The following is a 24,885-nucleotide window of genomic DNA, read 5'->3' as shown; positions in this document are numbered from 1 at the left end:
GGGCTCACAGCCAAATGCCAAGGCTCCCAAACAGGCAACTCATGCTGGGATTCCTTCCTTTTCCCACAGGTCTGCTTTGGCCACAGAAGATCAGGAAACGAGGTGTGTGGGAAGCCGGGGGGGAAGGGGGGAGGGGGGAGGGGTGGTTCTTGGCACGTTTTTTTGGAAACATTCTAAGTGGAACCTAGCCTGGATGAGTCCCCGTGACTTGGTGGTGGAGGGAGGAGGCACCAGGGAGGCAGAGAGATCATGATTACCGTGACAACAGGGCCTCCTCTGGGATTGAGTGAGAAGCTGGTCCCTGCCCAACTCCAGGGGGTGCAATGATGGGAGGTCCCAGGCTGAGGACCCTGGCTGAGACATTCACCCATAGCCAGGACCCCTGAAACCTGGGATTTAACTCAGCTGAAGGGTGCACTACCTGCCCACTATTGATCTCAGTGTGTCTGCCTGGCTCTAGATGCCAGAAAAAGCCTCCCTGTGTGTCTCGGGTCCTGGGGACCACCCTCAGGGTCCATGGTTTGCTAGAAGCACTCACAGGACTCAGCAAAGCAGATCTGCTCACGGTTATGGTTTATCACAGTGGACGGGTGGATACAGATCAAAATCAGCAATAGGAAGAGCTGTATGGGGCTGGGCAAAGAGAGACAGGTGCAAGTTCCCGGCTGTTGTCTCCCAGGGCACTCATGGGGACAGCTCTTTATTCTCCCAGCAGCCAAGTGCGGTGACACACACCAAGTGTCACCAACCTGTGCTGCTCGCCAGGAGCCCTGGCGTCCAGGGTGTTTACTGGGGGTCAGTCATATGCGTGGTGGGCTGTACACATGGCTGACCTTCGTCTCTAACCCTTCCAGAGGTTGAGGTGATACCACATGGTCCACAGCTCCTGTCTTAAGTCACACTGTCAGCATAGACTATCCAACATGACCCAAGGTCCCAGGCAAACAAAGATACTCTTATCAAGAAGGACATTCCAAGGTCATGGAGGTGGCCTCCAAGAGGCTGGGAAAGGGCCAGACTTTTCTTTGGAATGTGCAGGGTTAATCCTTGACCACATTCTCTGCTACAAATCTGTAACATGGGCCAGCTACATGTCTTAATACTATCCATGTGACCCAAGAAGCCTCAAGCTGAGAAATAAACATCAAAAATGGACTTAAACCAGTACTGCCCTGGAGACACTGAATAGAGGCAAGTTCTCAATACATTTCTGACAAGACCATCTCAATCTATGCATTCTGAAAATAAGTCCCCATCCACAAACACACAACACACAAGGAAATCATTCACCATGAAAAAAGTCAGATAAACAGCAGAATTAGATGCCCCCGGGGAACCTCAGGCAGAGATAATAAAAAAACAAGCACTTTTAAAATGATTAAATACATAATAGAAAGAATGATTGGGAGCAATGGATAGATGGACAGATGGGTGGATAGATGGATGGATGGTTGCTTGGATGGTAGATGGTAGATGGACAGGTATATGGGTGGGTGGATAAACAGATAGATGGGTCCTGTGGATAGATGGACAGATGGGTGGATGGGTGATGGATAAGTCAATGGATGGATGGTTGAATGGGTGTGTGGATGGATGGATGGATGGATGGTTGCCTGGATGGATGTGGATGGATGGTTGGATGTATAAATGGATGGTTGGATGGATGGATGGGTGTGTAGATAGATGGATGGTTGGTTGGACAAGTGGATGGATGGATGGTTGGTTGGATGGATGGATAAATGGATGAGTGTGTGGGTGGATGGATGGATGGATAAATGGATGGTTGGATGGATGGGTGTGTGGATAGATAGATGGTTGGTTGGCTAAGTGGATGGAGAGGTGAATGGTGAGTTGGATAAGTGGATGGATGGATGGGTGGATAGATGATGGATGGGTGGTTGGTTAGATGGATGAATGGATGAGTGTGTGGATGGATGGATGGTTGGTTGGATGAGTGGATGGAAGGATGGTGAATAGATGGGTGAATTGAAAACTGACCCAGTCTGATTGAGGGCACCCGCCCTGGGGCCTACTCATTGGCTGGGGCACCAAAGAGAGGTGCCCTTCAGAACCACACCTGGAAGGTGGGTGGCAGGTGGCAGACTTTGCAAGGTAGGTGCCACTCTTCTTGTTGAGAGTGTGCCAAAGCCAGATTAGATCATTCTTTTCAATTCCACACACATGGAACATTTTCCACTTTCTCTAAATCCAATCATGGTAACTTGACCATGTCTCTCCCTCTTCAGCATGTCCTGAAGTAACGTGAGCACAGAGGAGAACACGAAAGATCTCAGATGCCAAGAAACCTCTGTCGGATGCCCTGCGGCCCTGGATCTCATCCTCACCTCATCCCAAGTCCCAGTCTCCAGTGGGGTGCCCATCTCCCCCATCCATCTCTGAAACCCAACATCCTTTCTAGCTGCTTGAAAACACTTTTTAAAAAAAATGATGGAGCATTAACGCATCTGGAAAAGAACCCAATTCTCCACCCTTCCACACTTATGAGCTCATGGCCAAGAAGAGCAAGAAGCATCGAGCATGGCCCATGCGTCTTGGTGGCCTCAGAGACCCCATCCCACTGCACAGACTCCTGGTCAAGATCCTTCTCTTGTGTGTCACCTGGTCCAGGTTGGAGCCACAGATGCCCACCGACTCCCTGGCTGGGTCTGGATTCTTCCTCGTGCCTTTCCTCCCAGAACAGTCCCTGCAGTCCTGGGCATCGGGCCTGGAAGTTCAGCACCACCCCCAGCAGCACCATGTCCTGGGGGAACTGCCTGACCTTTGAACTCACAGCTTTTCCTTTAAACCAGCCCCCTCGCCTCCTATAACTCCCACCTCCTTGAGGAACATCAGAGGCCATGGCACCAGTGAGGGCCACTGATAATCATCCTTGCCCTACAGTTGCAACCACCCTCTCCCTCAGTCTAGAACATTCTCCAGCCCCTTGAAGGCAGAGGCCATGCCACAGGGCAATCCAAACCAATACCTCCTACCGAGCTGAGCCTCCTCACTTCCCCAATCCCTCCCCCTAGCATGGAGTTGGGATGTGCCCCCTTGGGTTCCCACCAGGAGCAGAAGCTGAGAAACCAGCTTTCAAGATAAGCTCATCACAGAAATACTGACGGACAAGAAAGCATATACAGGGTACTGGACTTTTGAGTGTTACAAATGTCACTGGGAAAAATAAGTCGCAGTGGTCTGGATGCTATGGCCACCTGCATTAACAGGAGACAGATTTCCTTAGGGAGGAAAGGAAAAAAAGACTTTTCTAATATGCTCCAAAGACCAGTCAGGTGGGCTCTAGAGGGAGTGACTTCCCCATCTCTTGAGGCATTCAAGAAAAGGATGAGCAGTGCTTGCACAGAGTGGTCCCCTGCAGTCCCCTACAACCCTGAGAGTTTCTGTTTCCATGAAAATTGTGAGTAGTTCAGTTGTGTCCGATTCTTTGCAACCCCATTGACCCATGGACTATAATCCACCAGGTTTCTCTGTCCATGGGATTCTCCAGGCAAGAATACTGGAGTGGGTTGCCATTTCCTTCTCCAGGGGATTTTCCCGACTCTGGTATCAAACCCGGGTCTCCTGCATGGCAGGCAGATTCTTTACCATCTGAGTCACCAGGGAAGCCCTCTGTTTCCACAAATTTGTGCAGAAGTCAAACAGGGGTGGTGTCTGGCCTCTGTGGCAGGCGTCATCCAGGTTTGATTGACCCCCTACCCCAATCATCTCCCAGTAGGAGATTCTTGGCATCAAGGGCGTGCCTCTAGGGTTACCCTGATGACAGGAGGGAGACAGTGGCACTCAGCACTGAGGCAAAGGGACAACAAGGCTTTCTGCATGGCAGGAATTGTCCCACCAGTGGCTCCCATCTTGGAAAATGCAGGGCCTTGGGCCTCGGGCCTCTGTCTTCTGGAACCCAGCACTGCTCCTGCAAGGCTGGGGCCTTTGGGTGTCTGGTGGGATTTTTTAATTTGTATTTCTGCTTTGTTTCCTGAATGTCAAATAAAGGACAGGATCCGTGTTCCCGGCTCCAATGAGTTACCTGGAGCCCAAGGCAGGCTGCTCCCCTCCACTCCCACCCCCGCACTGAAAGCCCCCTCCATCCTGGGTCTGCTCGTGCCCCACCCCTGAGTGCCTCCTTTTATAAAAGGTGCCTCGGCATCTGCAGGGCCCGGTTGAACTCCAGGTTCAAGTGACTGGTTCTGCTCTGCTGATGAGATGGACATGTGGCCTGCAAGGCCCACAGATCCACAGTATAGTATACACAGTAACTTCTAGCAACAGTGCTTCAGTGACAGTGAGAAAGGAGCCGGGGATAGGAACCGATGCATTCCACCCAATGTGACAGTTACTGAGAGCCTGCAGAGCCAATGGGGCTTCCCAAGTGGTTAAGTGGTAAAGAATCTGCCTTCCAACACAGGAGACACAGGTTCGATCCCTGGGTTGGGAAGATCCCCTGGAGGAGGAAATGGTAACCCACTCCAGTATTCTTGCCTGGAGAATCCCATGGGCAGAGGAGCCTGGCAGGCTACGGTCTGTGGGATCTCAGAGTCGAACACAACTGGCCATGTGTGCAAAAACACGTGTGCAGAGGCCACAGAGGGACGAGAGGGGCAGACCATCCCGCCCTCAAGGATTCTGTGGCCTAAAACTTCCGGCCGAACAAGAAATTTCAACACGGACCCCCACCCCGCCTCCCAGTTCACTGTGGCCCACCTGCCACCCCTCAGGACCACCAGCAGCACAAACAACAGGCAAGTGGAACCAAGGACCCCAACCCAGCCACGCAGACCCCTCCAGAGTAGAGAGAGAGCCCCCCAGGGAGGTGGTCTCCAGGCCGGCTACCTCTTCATAGGTGCATGAGGTTCTGAGGTGCAGCTCCACCCAGATGGGGCCACCACATTCAGGCGGGAGCCTAGCCATACCCTCTGAAATGGGCTTTGTGGAAGATTTCTATTCACGGGGCAGTTTGACTAAAACAGTGGACACTGAGCCCTCCTTGTGAAGGGACGTCGGGTTTTCCTCTGTGACACACGGGGTGCGCCCTAAGTCCACCCCCGACCCAAGGTCGTAGTTCACACGCCCATGCTTCCGACAGCCAGCTTTGTGGTTTTTAAAACAAACAATTCATTATGATTACTGTCGTGATGTAAAGACATCAGTTCCACGGGCTTTGGGGGATTTTTATGGGAAATAAAGCACCGGTGAGAAGGGAGGTTTGTGACTTCTGTCCACGTGCATGGGATGTGGCTCTGGTCTTGGGCAGGGTGCAGAGAGAGCAGATTTCACATGCCAGGATGGGGCACAGCGACTTGGGTGACTTAAGTCATGGCCTGTCTTGCTTCTGGCTCCTGCCGCCAGAATGGGAAGCCCACCTGGGTTCCTCCTGAGGCCTCCTTCTGGCTCTGCCTCTCTGTGATTCAAGTTCCTTCTGCCCCCAGTCTTGTGCGTGTTTAGTCACTTCAGCCGTCTCCAGCTCTTTATGACCCCATAGACTGTAGCCCGCCAGGCTCCTCTCTCCATGGAATTCTCCAGGGAAGAATGCTGGTGTGGGTAGCCATTCCTTCTCCAGGGGATCTTCCCAACCCAAGCAAGGCATGGGGAAGGGGGTGGAGCTTGCAAGCCCCCTCTGGGCATCACAGATGGGGAGACTGAGGCACAGAGAGGGGTGTGGCTCACCTGGGGTCACACGGACACTCAAGGATGGGTCTGAGATGTGACCCTGTGCTTTGTCCCTCCAGCCATCTCATCGCATGACTGGAGATCCACATCCTCCGCTGGCTGTAGGATCTTAGGAGACTGTTTCCCCTCAAAGGGTGAGAGTGGGCCCTCCCATGCCAGGCACAAGAGGAGTCCTGTTGTCCACGCCCAGAATTTTGAGACCTGCTGGTGGCAGGGATACCAGGATGCATGTGTTCACACAAAATCTCCATCAGGTTGATGGCAGGAGTCAACAGATGCCACCCCACCTGTCTCTGCCGTCCCACCCCTGTGACATCCAGCGAGGTACCCTTCACAGAGAAGTGCACTATTACTGGGAGGGAGCCTTGGGCAGATGTGGCTGGTTGGCATGGGAGTGGTGAGGAGTGGGAGCTGAAGATGCAGAACTGGTGCTGGGGTCATGGGGTGCCGTGTCTGGAGGTGACGGTCCCACCCCTTTCTACCACCCCACTGAGTCTTTGAGTATCTTAAGGGGGTTCCTATGAACCTCATTTATTCATTCATTCACTGAATAATGGCATTTAGCACATTCACCGTATTGTACTGGGGATCCTCAGGGACCAGGCACCTCTCACGTTCCCAGCCCGGTGAGGGAGTTTGACACAGGGAACCGGGGCCTCACTAGGGATCAGAAGGAAAATCCAGGAAGGCTCCCTGGAGGAAGAGTTTTCTCTGATTGGAGATCACAGAGAGAAGAAACAGTTAGCCAAGCCTTTGGGCAGGCCAAGAGGTATCCGGCAAGGGCTAAGGCTTGGAGGCTGGACAGAGTTGGGTGAGACAGGAGCAGGAAAGTGAAGACTGGCTGGAGGAGTGCAGACAGAGAGGGCCTGGGGCCAGACTGGCTACAGCTGGGTGTTACTGCAAAGCCAGAGCTAAATGGAGTAATGAGTTATTTTTAAAATTTATCATTAATGGCATTTAGCACGTTCACAATGTTGTACAGAATACCCAGAGTATTCTGTCTGGGTCTGGAGACCCTGTCCCCATCAGCAGGCACTCCCCAGCCCCTGACAACTAGGAACCCACTCTCTGTATCTATGGATTGGCCTGTTCTGGATGTTTCCCATCAGTGGAATCTCACAGGATGGCATGGGATGGTCACTTTCAATGACCTTGGGCTCTTTGGGGACAGGCAGGTCTGTATTGGGAGCCCATGTGCCAGGGTGAGTGACCCAGAGGCCTCCCAGCAGGGCCCTGCCAGGGAATGTCAGTGTCACCCATGGTTGGGCCGCATGCCCTACAACAAGGCTCCCGGGAAATTCTTGCCACTGAAACTGGGCCAGAGGTCACACACGGAGCTGTCTTTCCCCCCGCCTGTGGGACAGCTGATGGAGCTCAGGGTCATGGGTCCGGCCACGCTGCTGAGAGGGAACCGAGAGCCAGCGGGGCTGGAGTGGTGAGGAAAGGGGGGTGGGCAGTGGACAAGACCCCTGTCTTGGGCATTTGACACTCTGTCCCTGGCGGCCACCTTTGAACGGAGGGTCACTGCCCCCAGTGACCTCTCCTGACCTCTGACCTTCAAGCAGGTCAGTCCTGCCTGAAGCCACTAGATGAGGCCGTTAAACAATTCTTAACCGGACCAGTCGCTATGTCCCCACCACTGGCTGACCCTCCCAGCAGGTGTCTTAGCCACTGCTGGTCCTCCCAGTGAAATAGGAGGGGAGGGAGGTCATGGGGGGCCAGAGAGGGCAGGGCCTGGGGGTGAGGACAGCGCGTTACTTTTATTCTTTGGTCTCACCGAACAGCATGTGGGATCTTAGTTCCCTGACCAAGGACTGAACCTGCATCCCCTGCATTGGAAGCCTGAGTCTTAACCACTGGACCTTATTTTAAATGCAAATAAGAATGGGAGGAATGTTTGGCACAGGAGAGTTAAAACAGGAAAGACAGCCCCCAATCTGGGTTTTGGGTGTTTTTTTTTTCCCAGTATTATTTTATTTATTTAGTTTTGGCTGTGCTGGGTCGATTGCTGTCCAGGTGCTTCTCTACCTGCAGAGAGCAGGGGCACTCGCTAGTTGTGGTGTGCAGGTTTCTCACTGTGGTGGCCTCTCTTGTTGCAGAGCATGGGTTCTAGGACATGCAGGCTTCAGAAGCTGCAGCACGTGGGCTCAGTACTTTCGGCTCCCAGGCTCTAGAGCACAGGCTCAGTAGTGGCAGGGCACAGGCTTAGTTGCTCCGAGACATGCGGGATCTTCCTGGATCAGGGATCGAACCCACGTCCCCTGCATTAGCAGGCAGATTCTCAACCCCTGAGCCACCGGGAAAGCCCCCATCTGGGTTTTTACAAAGCTCGCTCTAGCCGTCACACAGAGCAGGCGGGCTTAAAGAAAAACCAGTGCCTGACAGTTCAAGACATAAAAGCGGATTGTACTCGGGAGTCATTGCAGAAGGGCAGAGAGAGCATAGAGCCAGTTTCCACTCCTGACATAGCACAGGCAAGCAGGTGAGGTGAACGGAATATCACAGGAGGGGACATGAAGGGTAAGGGGGTAGTCTAGCTACACTGACTTAGTAGGATTCTTACTGAAATCCCATTGTGTTTCAGTCAGCGTGCATACTTGCGTGCGAAGTTGTTTTAGTCCTGTCCAATTCTTTGTGACCCCGTGAAATCTAGCCCGCCAGGCTCCTCTGTCCATGGGATTTCCCAGGCAAGAATACTGGAGTGGTTTTCCATTTCCTGTTTCAGGGGATCTTCCTCACCCAGGGATCAAACCTGAGCCTCATAGGTCTCCTGCATTGGTAGGGGGGTTCTTTATCACGAGCACGACCTAGGAAGCCATTGGCTGGGTTCAAAGATCTCCTGGCCCTTCCAGTTTCATTCATTCCTTCTGCTACTATTTAGGGAGGACGTGACGCTACCAGTAGCGGACCTGACCTTGGTAGGCGCTGGGGATACATCAGAAAACAAGACATGCATGGCCCTGCCTGCCCTGGGGGGAACTCATGATGTGGAGAGAAGCGGTGGGGATCCAGAAAGTCTTCCTGGAAGAGGGGAGGTCCAAACTGATGCAGGATGGCTTAGTCAAAGCTAGCCTGAGGGAGGAGGATTGGGTAAGGGGAGGGGTGGATCCCAGAAAAGACAATGGCATGTGCAAAGGCCCTTTGGCGGCAAATTTGGCTGCTGAGGGGCGGGTCAGGAGTGGGCAGGGCAGGGCATCCTCCCTTCATACTCCTGGGAGCCAGAGCCCAAAGTCATAGACATCTTCCCTCCCTTGCTTGGAGCCAGCAGCCTCCCTTTATACAGATGGGAACAGTGAGGCACAGAGAGGCCAAGGTGGCGCCTGAGCTCCCCCATGTGACAAGTGGCAGAACCAGGATTCAAATGCAGGATTCAAACGCAGAATTCTTAACCAAGGATTCTTAAAGAGTAAGCCAGGGTGGCTGAGGGTGGCGGTCACTGAGACCCCTTCAGGGGGTCTTCAAGGTCAGAATCATATATGGAAAAAAGATCCATTCAAAGTGACTTCCCTGGTGGCTTAGACAGTAAGAATCTGCCTGCCAATGCAAAAGACCTAGGTTCCATCCCTCAGTTGAAAAGATCCCCTGGAGAAGGAAATGGCTACCCACTCCAATACTTTTGCCTGGAGAATCCCATGGACAGAGGAGCCTGGCTGGGCTATAGTGCATGGGGTCACAAAGAGTCGGTCACGACTGAGCATCTAACCCTTTCGTTTTCTTTCCTTGGTGGTCCAGTGGTTAGGACTCAATATTTCCACAGCAGGGGGCACCACAATTATTAAGCGTGTGCTCTAGAGCCCACGAGCCACAACTACTGAAGCCCATGTGCCTTAGAGCCCGTGCTCCCCAACAAGAGAAACCATCGCAGTGAGAAGCCTCAGCACCACAGCCAGATGGTAGCCCCTGCTCGCCACAATTAGAGAAAAGCCCACAGAGCAGCGAAAACCCAGCACAGCCAAAAATAAATAAACAAAGTTATTTTCAAAATCATTTAACAAAAACAAGCAAAGAAACCAAGTGCAAAGATGGACCAATGGCCTTTAATGGAGCAGAAAGTGAAAAAGAACAATCCACCTCCATAAACCTCCTTCCGACCTGTTCAGCTGTAGGACAAAGAAAACTACCCATGATGACCTAAAACAGGCTAAAAATCCTCCTTTATCTGTGTATAAAGCTAGATTTTTCTTCCTGTGAGTACATGCTAAGTCACTTCCATCATGTCTGACTCTTTGTGACCCGATGGACTGTAGCCCGCCAGGCTCCTCTGTCCATGGGATTCTGCAGGCAAGAATACTGGAGTGGGTTGCCATGCCCTCCTCCAGGGGACCTTCTCAACCCAGGGATGGAACCCATGTCTCTTATGGCTCCTGCATTGGCAGATAGATTCTTTACCACTAGTGCCACCTGGGAAGCCCTTTCTCCTGTTTATCCACCAAAACAACTATGGAAACCAGCTGAACCACAAGCAGATGTGAGAACCCTTCTAAACCAGACATTAAAGTGATTTGGGCTCTAAAATCACTGTGGATGGTGACTGCAGTCATGAAACTAGAAGACGATTGCTTCTTGGCAGGAAAACTATGGCAAATCTAGGCAGTGTGTCAAAAAGCAAAGACATCACTTTGCTGACAAAGGTCCATATAGTCAAAGTGATGGTTTTTCCAGTAGTCATGTACAGACGTGAGAATTGGACCTTAAAGAAGGTAGAGCACTGAAGAATTGATGCATTTGAACTCTGGTGTTGGAGAAGACTCTTGAGAGTTCCTTGGACTGCAAGGAGATCAAACCAGTCAATCCTAAAGGAAAGCAACCCTGAATACTCATTGGAAGGACTGATGCTGAAGCTGAAGCTCCAATACTTTGGCCACCTGATGTAAAGAGCTGACTCATTGGAAAAGACACTGATACTGGGAAAGATTGAAGACAGGGGGAGAAGGGGGCGACAGAGGATGAGGTGGTTGGATGGCATCACCGATTCAATGGACATGAACTTGGGCAAACTCCAGGAAATAACGAAGGACAGGGAGGCCTGGCATGCTGAAGTTCATGGGGTTGCAAAGAGTCGGACACAACTTGTCAACTGAACACACACGCACAGAATATGACTCTTTAACCTAAAAAAAATTTTTTTATTTAAACAATATAAATTTATTCTCTGACAGTTCTGGAGGTGAGAAGTCTGACACAGGTCTCATAGAGCTAAGATCAAGATGGGGGCAGGACTGGTCCCTCTGGAGGCTCCAGGGAAGAACAGACTCCTGCCTTTTCCGTCTTCTAGAGCCGCCACATCCCTGGCTCATGGTTCCTCCTCCATCTTCACAAACGGCAGCAGGTTATCTCTCTGACCCTCCTGCTGTAGCAATGTGTCTGTCCTCTCTCTCTGACCGTAGCTGGAAGGGTCCTCAGCCTTTTTGTTGTTGTCAACTGAGGCGAAAGTCACATAATATGCAACTAACCATTATTGTAAAGTATACCATTAGGCGATAGTGCATTCACAGTGCTCTGAAATATCACCTCTGTCTAATTGCAGAACATTCTCATCACCTCAGAAGAACACTCTACAAGTAATCACCCCTCATTTGCCCTCTCCCAGGCCCTGGTAACCACAAACGCTGTCTCTGTGGATTGGCCTGCTCTGCTCGTTTCCCATCAGTGGAATCACGCCCTGTGTGTCCCTCTGTGCCTGCTTCTCTCACTGAGCACTGTGTCCTCAGGGTCCGTTCACGTGGTAGAGAGTGTCCGGGCTTCTCCCCTTCTCATCGCAGAATAATAGTCCGTGGGAGAATGGATCAGTGTGTATATCCATTCATCTGCTAATAGACACTTAGTTATTTCCACCTTTTGGCTCCTATGAGTCGTGTTGCTATAAACATTCATGGACAATCATCTGTGGAGACATGTGTTTTCATTTCTCTTGGGTTGACACTTTGAAGTGAAATTGGGTCCAAAAAACTGCCGTTTTCCACAGAGACTGCCCCGCTTCCCATGCCCACCAGCAACACACAGGACTGCCATTTCTCTCATCCTTACTGACATACACGCAGTCCGTCTCTTTGACCATGGCCATCCTAGTGGGTGTGAGTGGTATCTCACTGTGGGTTATTTATTCATTTTGGGGGTTGCAGCTTGCAGGATCTTAGTCCCCTGACCTGCGATTGACCCGCACCCTTGGCAGTGAAACACAGAGTCCAGACCACTGGACTACCCAGGAATTCCCTCACTGTGGTTTCCATTTGCATCTCCCTGATAATCAGTGATGCCAAGCATCTTTTCATGTGCTTGTTGGCCACAAGTATATCTTCTTTGAAGAAAGGTCTATCGAGTCTTTGTGCATTTTTAAATTGGGTCATTTGTCTTTTTGTTGCTGACTTGTAAGAGTTCTCTACATATTCTAATAACCCCTTACCATATATGTGACTTGTAAATATTTTCCTCCATCCCCTGCTTTGCCTTTTCACTTTCTTAATAATGTCATTCAATACAAAAAAAGTTTTAAATTTTATCTAGCCCCCTCCCTGAGTTTTTTAAAAACTATTATTTTTCATTAAAAATATCATATTTGTGGACTTCCCTGGTAACGCAGTGGATAAGAATCCACCTGCCAGTGCAAGGGACACAGGCTCATCCCTGGTCTGGGAAGATTCCACATTTCTTGGAGCAACTGAGCCTGTGCGCCACAGTTACTGAAGTCCGGGCACCCCAGAGCCCAAAGGCCACGACTACTGAACGCACGTGCTGCAACTACGGATGCCTGCGAGCCTGGAGCCTGTGCTCTGAAACAAGAGAAGCCACCGCAGTAAGAAGGCTGTGCAGCATAACCAAGAGCAGCCCCCGCTGCTCACGCCAACTAGAGAAAGTCCAAGCAAAGCAACAAAGAACCAGCACAGCCAAAACTCAATAAAATTATAAATATATATGTATATTACATTCATGTGACCATGCAGTTTTATCATTTTAAAAGTTGAAAAGGCTTTAATCTTTCTCAGTTTTAAGTTATAATGTGGTAAATATTGTCCACAACGATAATCCATTTATTTATTTCTTTACTGAGGCCATACTTTGAGCAGCTTGCGAGATCCTAGCTCCCCGACTAGGGATCAAACTCATGCCCCCTTCACTGGAAGGACAGAGTTTTAACCAGTGGACTACAGGGAAGACCCAACAGTAATCCATTTAAACCAAAGCTCCCTGGGATCCTCAGTCGTCCTCAAGAGTGAGAAAGGGGGTCCTGAAAGCAAAAGGTCTCCTCTGGTGGACATGGTCCCAGCTGGTCAGTAAGGTGTGTGTGTTGTGGGGGGGGATCCACACACCCATGCCTCCCCCACCCTACCCCACCCAGCTGCTGAGAGGCCAGAGGTTAAACCCAATGACGCCAGGCCTCACGTGGGGCCCCTGGTGCCACGCTGAGATTTTCCAGTGGCCAGGGTCCTGAACGAAGCTATCTTGGGATTCACCACTCTGGACTTTAAGCCCATCTTGGCAGCAACCCCCTTAGAAAAGGAAGTCCCCCGCTGTGTGGAGCCCCTGGGGCTGGCTGGCTGCTGTGGCTGGAGACCCGGCCCAGGGGGGAGGTGTGAGTTCCTTTCTTCAGCCACCAAAATCGGCCTTAATGTCAGGGTCAGGCGAGGGGACACACCGGCCTGGATATTTTTAGGGAGGGAAGGTGTGTGGTCGGTTATCTGTCCCCTGGGCAGCCTGGCCAGGAGGGGGAGGAGGGAAGGAGTAGGAGGAGGGGAGAGGGAGTGGGGTGACATCCACCCGCACCCCCTCTGCCTGGTCGACCCGTGACTAATTTAGGCAAAAGGCAGAGTGGAGCTATTTCCATCCAGTGGGAACAGGTGCAGCGCGCACCCCCCAACCCCTCCCGCCCACTTCAGCGCGCAGCCGCGCTCCCCATAGGCGGTGGGCCGCGTCCCTCCGGGGGGCCTCCGGGCTGCCCCAGCCTATAAAGGCGCGGGGTTTTCTCAATGAAGCCGGGACGCACTGCGGGGTTGGGCCCAGCCGGGCACCCGGGAGTCAGGAGTCAGCTTGCCAACCGCGGTCCCCGCCGCCCCTCCGCGCCGAGATGAAGTACATCGTGGGCATCGGAGGGTGAGCGGCCCGGGAGCGCGCGGAGGAGGGAGAGGCCGGCCGGCGCGCCCCTGTGCGGGCCAAGGCGGCGGCCTGGGCAGGAGGCCAGGGGAATGAATGGAGGGCTGCCTGGCGCCTGGTGTCGCAGGGACCCGATGCCCAAGGTCGGAGTGCTGGGAGTGGGGTTCTGCCCTCTGTTCGGAAATTCCCCACTGGAAGTCCCTTCCCCACCCGGAACCCAGAGTAGACTAGACCCCTGGGGACGGAAGACTTTATAAAGCTTAGGCAGGTCTTCTGAAGGGCTGGGGGGTGGGGATGGGGAGACACCAACCCCAGGAAGCTGCTGGGCAGGTGGAGTGGGGTCCTCAGAGTGGCACTCCACTGGGTGGCACCCGCCTTTAGAAGCTCCTTCTGCTGACCTCAGGCAGGGACCTTGCTTTCATGGGGGTTGTGGCCTTTTAGGACTATGCCTGGGAAGCATTTAGCAGAAGCTGGGCTAGCCTGAAGCTCCAACCTGGGAGGTCGCCCTGGGTCCACCCTGCGTTTGGTTTAGTGCTCCATCAACCTCTTGAAATTCCTAACAGAATGAGACAAGGGCCCCCATTTCTGTAGCCGGCCCTGAGGGCACGGTGTGCCTGTCAGCAACAACTCAAATTAACGTCAGGCAAGTTCTAACCTGCTCCGCTTCAGGTATGGAGGTCTCCTTTCCCACCAGCTCTTTTAAAAGCTGCAACTCCCTCCTTCCACATTCAGCTTTCCACTCCTGATTCCTGGGACAGGGACAGCCAGGTCAAAGGGACACTCACGTCCAGGAAGGCCTGACAGTCACCCTTCTGTGTCCTTTGACAGCCCCAGTCTAGAGTCCTTAGGGTGACCATTGTCCTGCTTTTCCTGGGACTGAAGGATCCCCAGGATTTGGGACTTTGGGCACTAAAACCAGAGATATCCCGGGCAGATGAGATTGAGCAGGTCACCCTGCTTTGCCCATTGTTTTTTGAGGATTTTATATATTTTTTGCCATACCACATGGACTGTGGGATCTTAGTTCTCCACCCAAGGATCGAACTAAGACCCTCAGCAGAGAAAGCTCAGTCCTAACCAGCAGGGAATTCCCACCCTTTGTCCTAAGGTGACTGCCTCTTCCCAGGTTTGCAGTTTTCTCCTTAGCACATGTTTAATAGTCTGGCTTTTTTTAAAAGCCCTGCAGAGGCTAGGTCACATTTGGGCCTCAGTTTGCTGGTCTGTAAGACCGGCTCCCGGCCCTACCTCCTGGGTTTGCGGTCACACTGAATGAGTCTGAACACGGAAAGCAGTGTTTCCCTGACCCCACCTGAGACTGCATGTTAACTTGGCAGCTTGTTTTCACATCTTCTGCTCTTTTCTCTGTTTCTCCCCACCGGCGAGTGCAGGCCTGTGCCTGGTCCGAGCGGGCAGTGGGCAGCAGGATGCCGGGCGGCCCAGGTTGGCCACTCAGAACCCCTCCCCTGACTTTCTGTTGCTGTTGCTGTTGTTCAGCACTCAGTCGTGTCCGATTCTTCTTGACCCCATGGACTGCAGCGTGCCAGCCTTCCTTGTCCTTCACTATCTCCCGGAGTTTGCTCAAACCCATGTTCATTGAGTCAGTGATGCCATCCAACCATCTCATCCCCTGACTTTAGATGAATAGAAATACCCTCTTAGCACATAGCCTTGTGTTTTAGGTTTCAGTCTGATCCTGGGGGCCCCTCAGACCCAGACAGGCCCACAGAAGGGACCCAGGCAGCCTCACATGTATGCTCTGCCTACAGCATGACCAACGGCGGCAAGACTACCCTGACCAACAACCTCCTCAAGGTGCTGCCCAACTGCTGCGTGATCCACCAGGATGACTTCTTCAAGGTGGCTGCCCTGGCCAGGGGCAGGGGAGGGGGGTGGTCCTGAGAAGGAGCCTCAGGGCAGGCAGACCCCTCGGGGGCGCCCTGGGGCCGGCGTTCTCAATTACTGAGCACCTACTATGTGCCTGGCACGTTCTCAGGGCACAGACAGGGAAAGTGCAGTTCCCAGAGCGGATGTGTCACCTGGGCGGTGCCCTTTATCCTCTGCACCTCCACTGTCCCATCTGCAAAATGGGCTCTGAGCCCACCCTCGTTGCTTTGTGGAGGGTGAGGGGCAACTTTACTATGGTTGTAACTGGTCCCAACTCCTGGTCCCAGTAGTCATGAAGTTGGGGAGGGGGTTCTGAGTGCCTTGCCTGGGACCTCAGAGCCCGTGACTCTCAGCTGCAGGGGAACGGGGCAAGCAGGTGCCCCCGGACCCTCACAGGGGGCTCTCCGGGTGCTGTTCCCCCAGGGTGGGGTGAGGTGGGAAGGCGGGCACTGAGCCCGCGGCTTGGGCTCCTCTGTTTCAGCCCCAAGACCAAATAGCAGTTGGGGAGGACGGCTTCAAACAGTGGGACGGTAAGAATGGACGGCGGCAGCCCTGCGCCCCTGCCCACAGTACCCCCTGGTCCCCACCCCACCAATGCCCTGTCTCCCGCCCCCTAGTGCTGGAGTCCCTGGACATGGAGGCCATGCTGAGCACCGTGCAGGCCTGGATGAGCAGCCCCCGGAAGTTCGCCCGCGCCCACGGGGTCAGTGTCCGACTGGACGCCTCAGACACCCACATCCTCATTCTGGAAGGCTTCCTGCTCTACAGCTACAAGTGAGCATCTCCGGATCTGGGCCCTGGGCAATGCGGGCCCTCCTAGGTCACCGAGTCTCTATTTCGACAGACAGGACACCAAGGCCTGGGGGTGTGGGAGGCTTGGGATTGGGGCAACGGGAGTAGGGGTGGGGGCAGGCCTTGGAGTCGGACCCAAGGGTCTGGGGCAAAAACCCACACCTCTTGGGGGAACTGTGTCTTCCGTGTAGGACCTCAGCTTCCTCAGACAGAGCAGGCTCGGTGGGATCCCCAACCTTGCTGGGTGACCCTGGGAAAGACACTGTACCTCTCTGGGCCCCTGAATTGGGAGAGAGGGATCACTCCACCTTCAGAGTAAGGGGGTGCAGTGGGCATAGCCAGAGACTGGCCACTGCTGGTCCCTCGCTCATCCCTAACTTAATCAGCCCAGACCCCTCTCCCCACCCAATCCTTGTCACCCAGGAACATGCCTGGAGGCTCTGGGGTTGTGTGCTTTGGCCCACGAGTACTGACCGTGTCCCCCACCCCTGCCAGGCCCCTGGTGGACTTGTACAGCCGAAGGTACTTCCTGACCGTCCCCTACGAAGAGTGCAAGTGGAGGAGAAGGTGAGCCTGGGGGGCCCTATCTGCGTCCCCAGGGGGGACCAGGAAATGGGTAATGCCTGCCAGACACACGGCCACTCTGAAGCTGCAGACTGCTCGGCAGCAGGCACTTGGGTGGCCGGTGCTGGGTTCCAAAGGCCCACAGCCTGGGGTCAGGATAGCATGACCCACCCCTGCCCTGCCATGGGCATCTCCCAGGCCCATTGGGAAAAATGCTGAAAGTTGGGGCACCCAGGCTCCAACACGGGGCCCCTGACTCTGTGGGGTCCCCGTTCCTGACCTAGTTCCCGCACCCCAGGATCTGCACTGGCAGCACCCCCAGGTGACCTGGGTGTTGCTCATTCTTGCCCATCTCCCTCCCCAGTAAGCGAAGCTACGCGGTCCCTGATCCCCCTGGCCTCTTCGACGGCCACGTGTGGCCTATGTACCAGAAGTATAAGCGGGAGATGGAGGCCAACGGTGTGGAAGTGGGTAAGTCCCTGAGTGAGATGAAGCAGGCCCCTCCCCGCTGGGACTTGGTGGGAAACCTGGAAGGCCTTCCTCGCGTCTCACCAGCAGTCTCTCTTGCTTTGGGGCCCAGAGGCTAGCCTGTCCCAGCTGCCTAACTCTGCGGGTCCGCTTCCTCCTGACCCAGCAGTCCACCAGCCCTGCTGTGAGCTGGTTGGCAGCAGCCCCAGGGACCCGGCCCTCCCTTGGCTGAGCCCCCTGGGCCCCTGACTACAGCCTTTCCGACTGCAGTGTACCTGGACGGCATGAAGTCCCGCGAGGAGCTTTTCCACCAGGTCCTAGAAGACATCCAGAACTCACTCCTGAACCGCTCCTAGCGAGGCCCAAGAGGAAGGTCCCAGCCCCCACCGCAAGGACCCACGCACAGCTCCGGCCACAGCGCAGCCAGCGGGTGGCACTGCAGCCAGACACTGCGTGACCATCCCTGTTGGGGAAGTCTTGTACATATGAGAGTGGACGCCCCACTCATAGCCCAGCAGCTTGGGGCCCACGAGGCATCCATCCATAACCTCGACGGTGGCTTACTTATTAAACCTAATCCTGTTTTTTAGTCGTTGGGGTCCAGCCTGTTGTGTTTGAGGTGCCAAGAGGGCCCCGCCCGGCCCTTCTCCTCAGTGTACTGGTAACCTCCGCGGGTGACGCTGAGAGCTCCAGGCAGTGGCAGTCTCCACCTGGTGGACCCACGGCAGCGTGGCCCTGGGTGGCTGCTTGAGGGTCTTTGGGCCTATTTTCCTCAAAAGGGAAATTTCCTGCCAGCTTTCAGCACATGGCGCAGCGCGGCCCAGAGCAGGGTCTGGGAAGTCAGCCCAGCCTGAGGGTGCCCCTAGGTCTTGGCTGAGCCCCACCCTAACTGCACCCCGGCACCTCCCCCTTGATCGGAGCTGATACTACTTCTCATGATTCAGGAGGCTCATAAGGACACTCTCCGTGTCCCTGAGCCATCCCTAGAAGGCTAGTGGTTCAGTTTATCGTGTACACCCATTTCACAGACGGGCCTGTGGAGATCCACAGAAAGGACTGGCTCACAGCGGGTCCGTCCTGCAAGTCCTGCCCCACCCCACATTTGGGGTTCCAGGCTCCTGGGAAATCGCTCGCTTTCTGTATCCCAGGTGGAAGCCTCCTGCTCGGATGCTGCCCCTTCTCAACAGTCTTCCTGCTAACAGAACTCACCCGGCATAGCACTCACCACTGCCTTTTGCCCCTGCAGCCTCATAACTCAGCACAGAGGAAGGCACAAAGAAGAGAGGGCTGAGCAGATGGAAGGCAGCACAGCAGGGGCAGGGGCTTCAGCTCAGGCCCAGTGCAGCCACTAGGAAGGTGACCAGCCATCCCCACGTACTGGGGACTTTCCTAGTTTTAGCACAGAAAGCCCTGTTTCCCCAGAAATCTCTCAGAATCGAGACGATTGGTCACCATATTTTTAGTCTGTCTAGGGGCCGTGGAGCAAAGGTGAAGGAGCCTACAGGTTGAAGGTCAGGAGGGCCTGGGTGTCCCTTCCTGCCTGGCCATCGTCCAACCGTGTACCTCGTGGCTCAGAACACCAAGTCTTGGGACATTTGTTGAACCTGTTAAGTGTCTGCTTGCTTCAAATCAACAAAACCAAAGAGCAAATGACACTGTTATGGGCTGAATTGTGTACTCTCGCATTCATATGTTGAAGCCCTGACCCTTAGGACCGCAGAATGTGACTGGGTCATGATGAAGGTGGGTCTTAATCCAGTATGACTGGTGTCCATACAAGGAGAAGTTGGGGGACTTCCCTGGTGGGCCAGTGACTGAGACTCTGAGCACCCAATGCAGGGGGCCTGGGTTTGATCCCTGGTCAGGGAAATAAAACCCAAGTGCTGCAACTAAGACCCAACACAGCCAAATATATACATAAATACAAATTAAAATACAAAGTCTTCTAGGGACTTCCCTGGTGGTCCGGCGGTGAAGACTCTGTGCTTCCACTGCAGGGGGTGTGGGTTCAATTCCTGGTCGGGGAACTAAGATCCTGCGTGTCATAAATAATTTTTTTTTAACTCATCAGGTTTTGATAAGAAAAAAAAATCACCCAAAGTAACTTTTTTTTTGGCTACATCAACACTGCGTATGAGATCTTAGTTTCCCAACTAAGGATTGAACTTGGGTTCCTTGCAGTTAGAGTACCGAGTCCTACCAAATGGACTATCAGGGAATTTCCCAATGTGACTTTTATTCAGTGGAATTTTCGACATTTGTGACTTTAATAAAAAAATACATTAATGCCGGACTTCCCTGATGGTCCCGTTGTTGGGACTCCACACTTCCAGTGCAGGTGAAGCGGGTTTAATCCCTAGTTGGGGAACCCACATGCCACAGGGCTTGGCATGACCAAAAAGAAGAGTAAAATAAAAATATTGTTTTAAAAAATGGCATCATTGACCCAATGGACATGAGTTTGAGCAAACTCTTGGAGATGGTGAAGGATTCCCTTCTGGGAGAAGGGAAGCCTGGCCTGCTGTAGTCCATGGAGTTGCAGAGAGTCGGACACGACTTAGTGATTGAACAAGATTTTTAAAAATGCATTAATACTCATAACTCGCTAACAGCACATAACTGTCCTGCTAATAAATCAGGTGCTCAGTGTAATGGGTTAGAGTTACTGGGTATGTAGTACTTGGGTCAGCAAAGGATGGCCCCTGGGTCCAAGCCATCCCACTGTAGGTTTTTGCACATCCTTCAAGCTGAGAATGGCTTCACATTTTTAAATGGTTGTGGGAAAAAAAATTTAAGAGAAGAATTAAATTTCATGACACACATATATTACATGTATTCAAATTTCAGCATCTATAAATAAGGCTTCACTGGCCTTCAGTCATGCCTATTCACGTGTGCGTCAGCTACGGCTTCTTCCACGCCACGTGGCCCAGCTGAGTGGCTGTAGCAGACCCTCAAGTCTGCACAGCTGGAATCAGTTACCTCCTGCAGTGGCTGCACACACACAGTGTATGCGAGGGCTGGGGTAGAGGGCCCCAGGGAGTGGTCACCTTGTCCTGGAGGGCAGGAGGGAGCTGGGGCAGGGCCAGGAGCGAGTTTCAGTAGGGCTGCCAAGTCCTGCCCTTTGCCACAGGCACGGAGCACAGCGACGCTGATCCACCGGTCACCAGGCCCAAAATAGCCCAGGATGGGACCAGGATACGGGAGAGGTGGCTCCGGGGCAGCCTGAGCCCTGCCGGGTCACTAGACACCTTGGTCATTATGAAAACAGTAGAGGCGGGGCGGGGGACCATCTTGACCCAGCATGCACAGAACTTTCCATGTTTCAGCACTGAGGGTTCCCCACACTGGGAAAGCCCGGGTCCAGGCAAACTGAGAGTTTGCTCCCTAATGGGGGCCAGCCACCTGGAGAGGGTGGGTTATCCTATGACCCACTTCCCTAGGGCTCATAGAGGGAAGGGACCTCCCCATGGTCGATCAGCAGAGTTCAGATTTGAACTCCAGTCTGGAAATGCCCACCCAGGGCCTTCTCCAGCCAGGGAAGCATGCCAGGCTGCTCACACTTGCCCCAGATGGCCCTCCCACTAGAACCCCTGGAAGAATCTCTCAGTCCTTCTACAACCGCCTGACGGGCCCAGCGGATCAGCCCCACCACAGGAAGGCTCCAGGCCAGGCTAACTTGTGCCTTCCCCAGACAGAACGCCAAGAATAACCCAACACGCCCCTCCCGTGTCCACCAAGTACCCCCTGTGTCAGTGCCAGGCAGTCTCTAGGCAGTGCCAGGCAAGGCCAGGCAGTGCCAGGCAGGGCCAGGCCCTAGGATGGGAGGCCCCAAGACCAGGCAGCCTGGAACGTGAGTGGGCAGCCCTGGAACCCAGCTGCCTCAGCCCATCCTGGAGAGAGCCCCTGGGCAGGTAATGTGCCCCCTGGGCCTCACCTCCTGTCCTGGGCTTGGGAAGCCCACTGCTGCTGGGTCTGTGGCAGGTCTTGCCACCCTCCATGACAAGGAGCCCAAGGCCCGCCCCTAGCCTGGCCAGCCATAGAGTGGGTATACCCACCTGTGGGACACCTGTCTGGTGCTTGGGGAGTCTGAGAGAGCTCTCCTGTGCTCTGACAATCAGAATAACCTATTCTTGATTTCCAGATGAGGAAACTGAGGCTCCCAGGGGTGGAGTCCCTTGGCCCCAGGAGACAGGGTTCCAGGACAGGCAGATGGGCCTGGGACATGGCTGTACCCACAGTCCTGCAGGACCCATCACCACCAGGCCCCCCAGCCCCAGGCCCGGAGGAGCCCCTCCCAGTTCCTGGTGCCCCCACTGCCTCCCTCTGAGGTCCCTTCTGTGGCCATTCATTCTCCTCCTGCCCCCATCATGGGGCTGGAGCAGACTCCCCTACCAGTACGGTATGTAATTAGTTCTCTTTACGAATCTCGCTTATTTTATTGGTTTTAACTAAATTCACTTAAAGAGGAAACCTTATGACCTTGCTGTGGATGGGAAAGCCTGCATGTCCTGACATGCGTTAGAATGAAACACATCACTAAAAACACTAAAAAAGCCTGCCCCCGTGTCCCTTAAAATTACCCCTGGGGCACCCAGTGATAAGCACCCCACCTTCCTGGAATGCCCAAGGCCAAGAACAACCTCAGGTTGGGGTTTCTTAACTGGGGGCGATGCTGCCCCCTGCCCAGGGGACACTGGGCAATGTGACACTGGACATTAGGGCTGTGTGGTTGTTACACTGGAGGCTCCTGGCATCACGGTTGTGGGGCCAGGGAGGCTACTCCAAGCCCCCCAGTGCCCAGGACGCCCCACAACCAAGACCCATCTGGCCTGAATGTCAGCAGAGCCAAGGGGAGCCAAGCTGGACTAAAGGCAGAGAACTGGCTCAAAACTCTACTCCCGACTTGGGGCGCCCCGAGTGGGACTCACTGTGTAGACCAGGCTAAGCACCCAGGATGGAACAGACCCTGACACACACCCATGTGACACTCACACCCACGAGCCCTTCATCTGGTGGCTGACACCCTCCTGGGCCAAGTCAGCCCCATCCCCAGGAACTTGGCCTGGCCTGCCCGCCACCCCACTTCTTGGATCCCTACAGGGCCCCAGGCACCAGGCAGCTCACCTCCAAGGGGGGACAAGGTGCGTCCTCAGGATTGCTGGGGGTTGAGGGGGATGGGAGAGATTCCGGGGGCCCCTCACTGGAATCTGGCTCCTCTGAGGCCACCCTGATTAGGAAGTCCCTCTGGGGATACCCCGTCCCACCCCAGCCCACCACAGACATACAGATGGGTGGGTGACCTTCCATGCAGAGCGTCCCCAGGCAAGCTTCTGGCCGGTCACCCCACCAGAGCTCTGCCTGGGGAGACCCTTCCTGAATATCCTAACAGCCCTGGGAGGGGGAAGACAGCAGCAGAGGCCCAGGAGGTGGGGGAGGCGAGGCTGCAGAGCCCGCTCCCTGGCCCCCACCTTCCTCGTTCTATTTCAGGACGCCCCTACCCCAAGCACTTGCCACCCACATCAAGTAGCACTCAGCCGGCCCTCTTAATCAGCAGTAACTCTGCCCGCCCCACCTGAGTCCCCGCAGGGTCAGAGCTGCCTCTGAAGGTGGTGGCCCCCACCTCAGGCATCCTGTCTGCCAGGACGCTGAGGGGCGTCCTTGGGGCACACCGTGGGGTGGGGGGACAGCCAGTGCCGAAGGGAGGAGCAGGCTGACTGGGAGAGACAGGCAGTCACAGGCCCTCCGCGGTCGCCCAGGAGCACCCCCCAAGTCCACCCAGCACACTCTGGAGGGAGCCTGGTGCTCCCTCCAAGACATGCCCTCATGGCCATCTCGTCCAGTTTAAGCTTCTCTCAGCCTTCGAAAAACCAGGGAGGGGAGGGAGCGGCAGAGGGTGCAGAAGCAACTTGCCATCATATAAACGGCCCACCTGTAAGTCCTCCTGTTTGGGGACCCTCAAAAATACAAAACCCCAGGGGGTAGGGTTCAGCCACTGGCTTCCCTAGTGCCTGCAACACAGGAGACCCAGGTTCGATTCCTGGGTCGGGAAGATCCCCTGGAGAAGGGTATGGCTATCTATTCCAGTATTCTTGCCTGGAGAATCCCATGGACAGGGGGGCCTGGTGGGCCACAGTCCATGGGGTTGCGAAGAGTCAGACACGACTGAACGACTAACACACGCGCGCAGGGGTGAGGTGGAGGACACTGGGGAGTTAGCGGTGGGGTGGGTTGGGGGAAGCCCTGGGCTCCCTGAGGGGAGACAGCACCTCAGCCATAACTGCAGGACGCAGGCATCCTGGGGTCAACTGGCCAGGGAGGGGCCCCCGGCTCTGCCCCCTCAGGACAAGGAGAGTCCAGGAGAAGGCCCAGCCCCCTGCTCCTCCCCTCCCTCTCCCTTGCCCCCTTTTCCAGCCCGGCGGTGAAGTGCCCCGAGACGAGGCTGTGTTCACACGTCCTTTGCGTGGGGTATGTCTTTCACCATGGTTCTGTGTCTTACTTTTTGGGCCACCGAGTGGGGCTGGGCAGAGGGACAGGGGGATGGTTTCAGTACTTACTTTTCTTTTTCTCTCTGTACAACGGGGGGGCTAAAGGTCTCGGGGGCTGAAGGAGCCTCCTGATGCTGGCGGGGCTGGCTTTATAGGCCACCCTGTGCCCTGGGCAGGCACGTCGGTTATTAATAGTGGCTGCTGCCTCTTGCCCAAGTATGGTCAGGAGCACAGCAGCTGTGGGCGTGCAGCCACTGGGCCAGGGCAGATGGCATGGAAGGACAGCCCTCTGCCCCCCGAGAGGCGGGCAGCACCCAGCATGGGCTGGTGACACCTGGGCCAAGCCTCCCAATCTAACACCACCCGCTTAGTGAGGGGGTGCCCAGGGTGTGCTGGGCCTCGACATACCCCTTCCTCCATACCTTGCCCCGACTCTGGGCACCACTGTCTCCAAGGACAAAGCTGGCGCACACAGAGGAGCCCTGCCTGCCAAGAGTCAGATCAGGGGCCACGTGAACCCAGGTCCAGCTGACTCATTTTGCAAATGGTGCGTGGTTAATGGAGATGCTGGTGGACGGCCTCAGTTAAGGCCCAATCTGGGACTTCCCTGGTGCTCCAGGGGTTAAGACTCCACGCTTCTACGCAGAGAGAGCGAGGGTTCCATCCCTGGTCAGGAAACTAAGACCCCACATGCTATGTGGCCAAAAAAAAGGCCCAATCTCATGCACTAGGAAAACCAGGAGGGCCCCAGCCACCCCGGATGAGGTCCACTGGCCCAACGCCCGCCTTCTGAAGGGACCAAGAGACCGGATGGGCTCCTGCTGTCACTGCCCCGCCAGCCCTCAGAATTATTCAAGCAAGTCAGCAACACCCTCCCACCTAGTCCTCTCATCACTAAAGCCTGCCCCACACAGCCCTG

The 24,885-nt window shown here is 54.6% G+C and overlaps 2 protein-coding genes and 1 long non-coding RNA gene across 8 annotated transcripts in view; 2 read left to right on the top strand and 1 right to left on the bottom strand.

Annotated features, from left to right (window-relative positions):
- ATCAY (ATCAY kinesin light chain interacting caytaxin) overlaps nt 1–4,021 on the top strand; it is a 40,604-nt gene extending 36,583 nt beyond the window's left edge. For all 3 annotated transcript variants that reach the window (XM_086410143.1, XM_086410144.1, XM_086410142.1), the window contains 2 exons: nt 70–102; nt 2,247–4,021. In XM_086410143.1, coding sequence (XP_086266269.1) covers nt 70–102; nt 2,247–2,256 — 43 coding nt within the window. In that variant the 3' untranslated portion in view covers nt 2,257–4,021. The remainder of the gene's footprint in view (nt 1–69; nt 103–2,246) is intronic.
- A 6,766-nt stretch (nt 4,022–10,787) lies between these two features.
- Nucleotides 10,788–24,136, bottom strand: LOC147368816 (uncharacterized). Its single transcript, XR_015166846.1, has 2 exons — nt 24,036–24,136; nt 10,788–11,103 (listed from the first exon to the last, which is right to left on the bottom strand). It is a non-coding gene; the product is annotated as an uncharacterized LOC147368816 (long non-coding RNA).
- NMRK2 (nicotinamide riboside kinase 2) lies at nt 13,655–18,067 on the top strand. Of its 4 annotated transcripts, none has more exons than XM_086410146.1 (7): nt 13,655–13,770; nt 15,537–15,627; nt 16,136–16,184; nt 16,272–16,428; nt 16,942–17,013; nt 17,375–17,481; nt 17,749–18,067. In XM_086410146.1, exons 1-7 carry the CDS (start codon nt 13,745–13,747, stop codon nt 17,832–17,834), a joined length of 588 nt encoding a protein of 195 aa, XP_086266272.1. In that variant the 5' UTR covers nt 13,655–13,744; the 3' UTR covers nt 17,835–18,067. The 4 variants fall into 4 exon arrangements, with proteins under 4 accessions (XP_086266272.1, XP_086266271.1, XP_086266273.1 ...); XM_086410145.1 differs by having other exon boundaries at nt 13,655–13,913; XM_086410147.1 differs by lacking the exon at nt 16,136–16,184.
- Nucleotides 24,137–24,885: the final 749 nt, after the last annotated feature.

The sequence above is a fragment of the Bos grunniens genome, chromosome 7, assembly GCF_055505025.1.
Source record: "Bos grunniens cultivar Pamir isolate PY7600 chromosome 7, Bosgru_T2T1.0, whole genome shotgun sequence".
Lineage (NCBI taxonomy): Eukaryota > Metazoa > Chordata > Mammalia > Artiodactyla > Bovidae > Bos > Bos grunniens.
The sequence above is the reverse complement of the archived record's forward strand: the minus strand, read 5'-3'. Positions and strand labels throughout refer to the sequence as shown.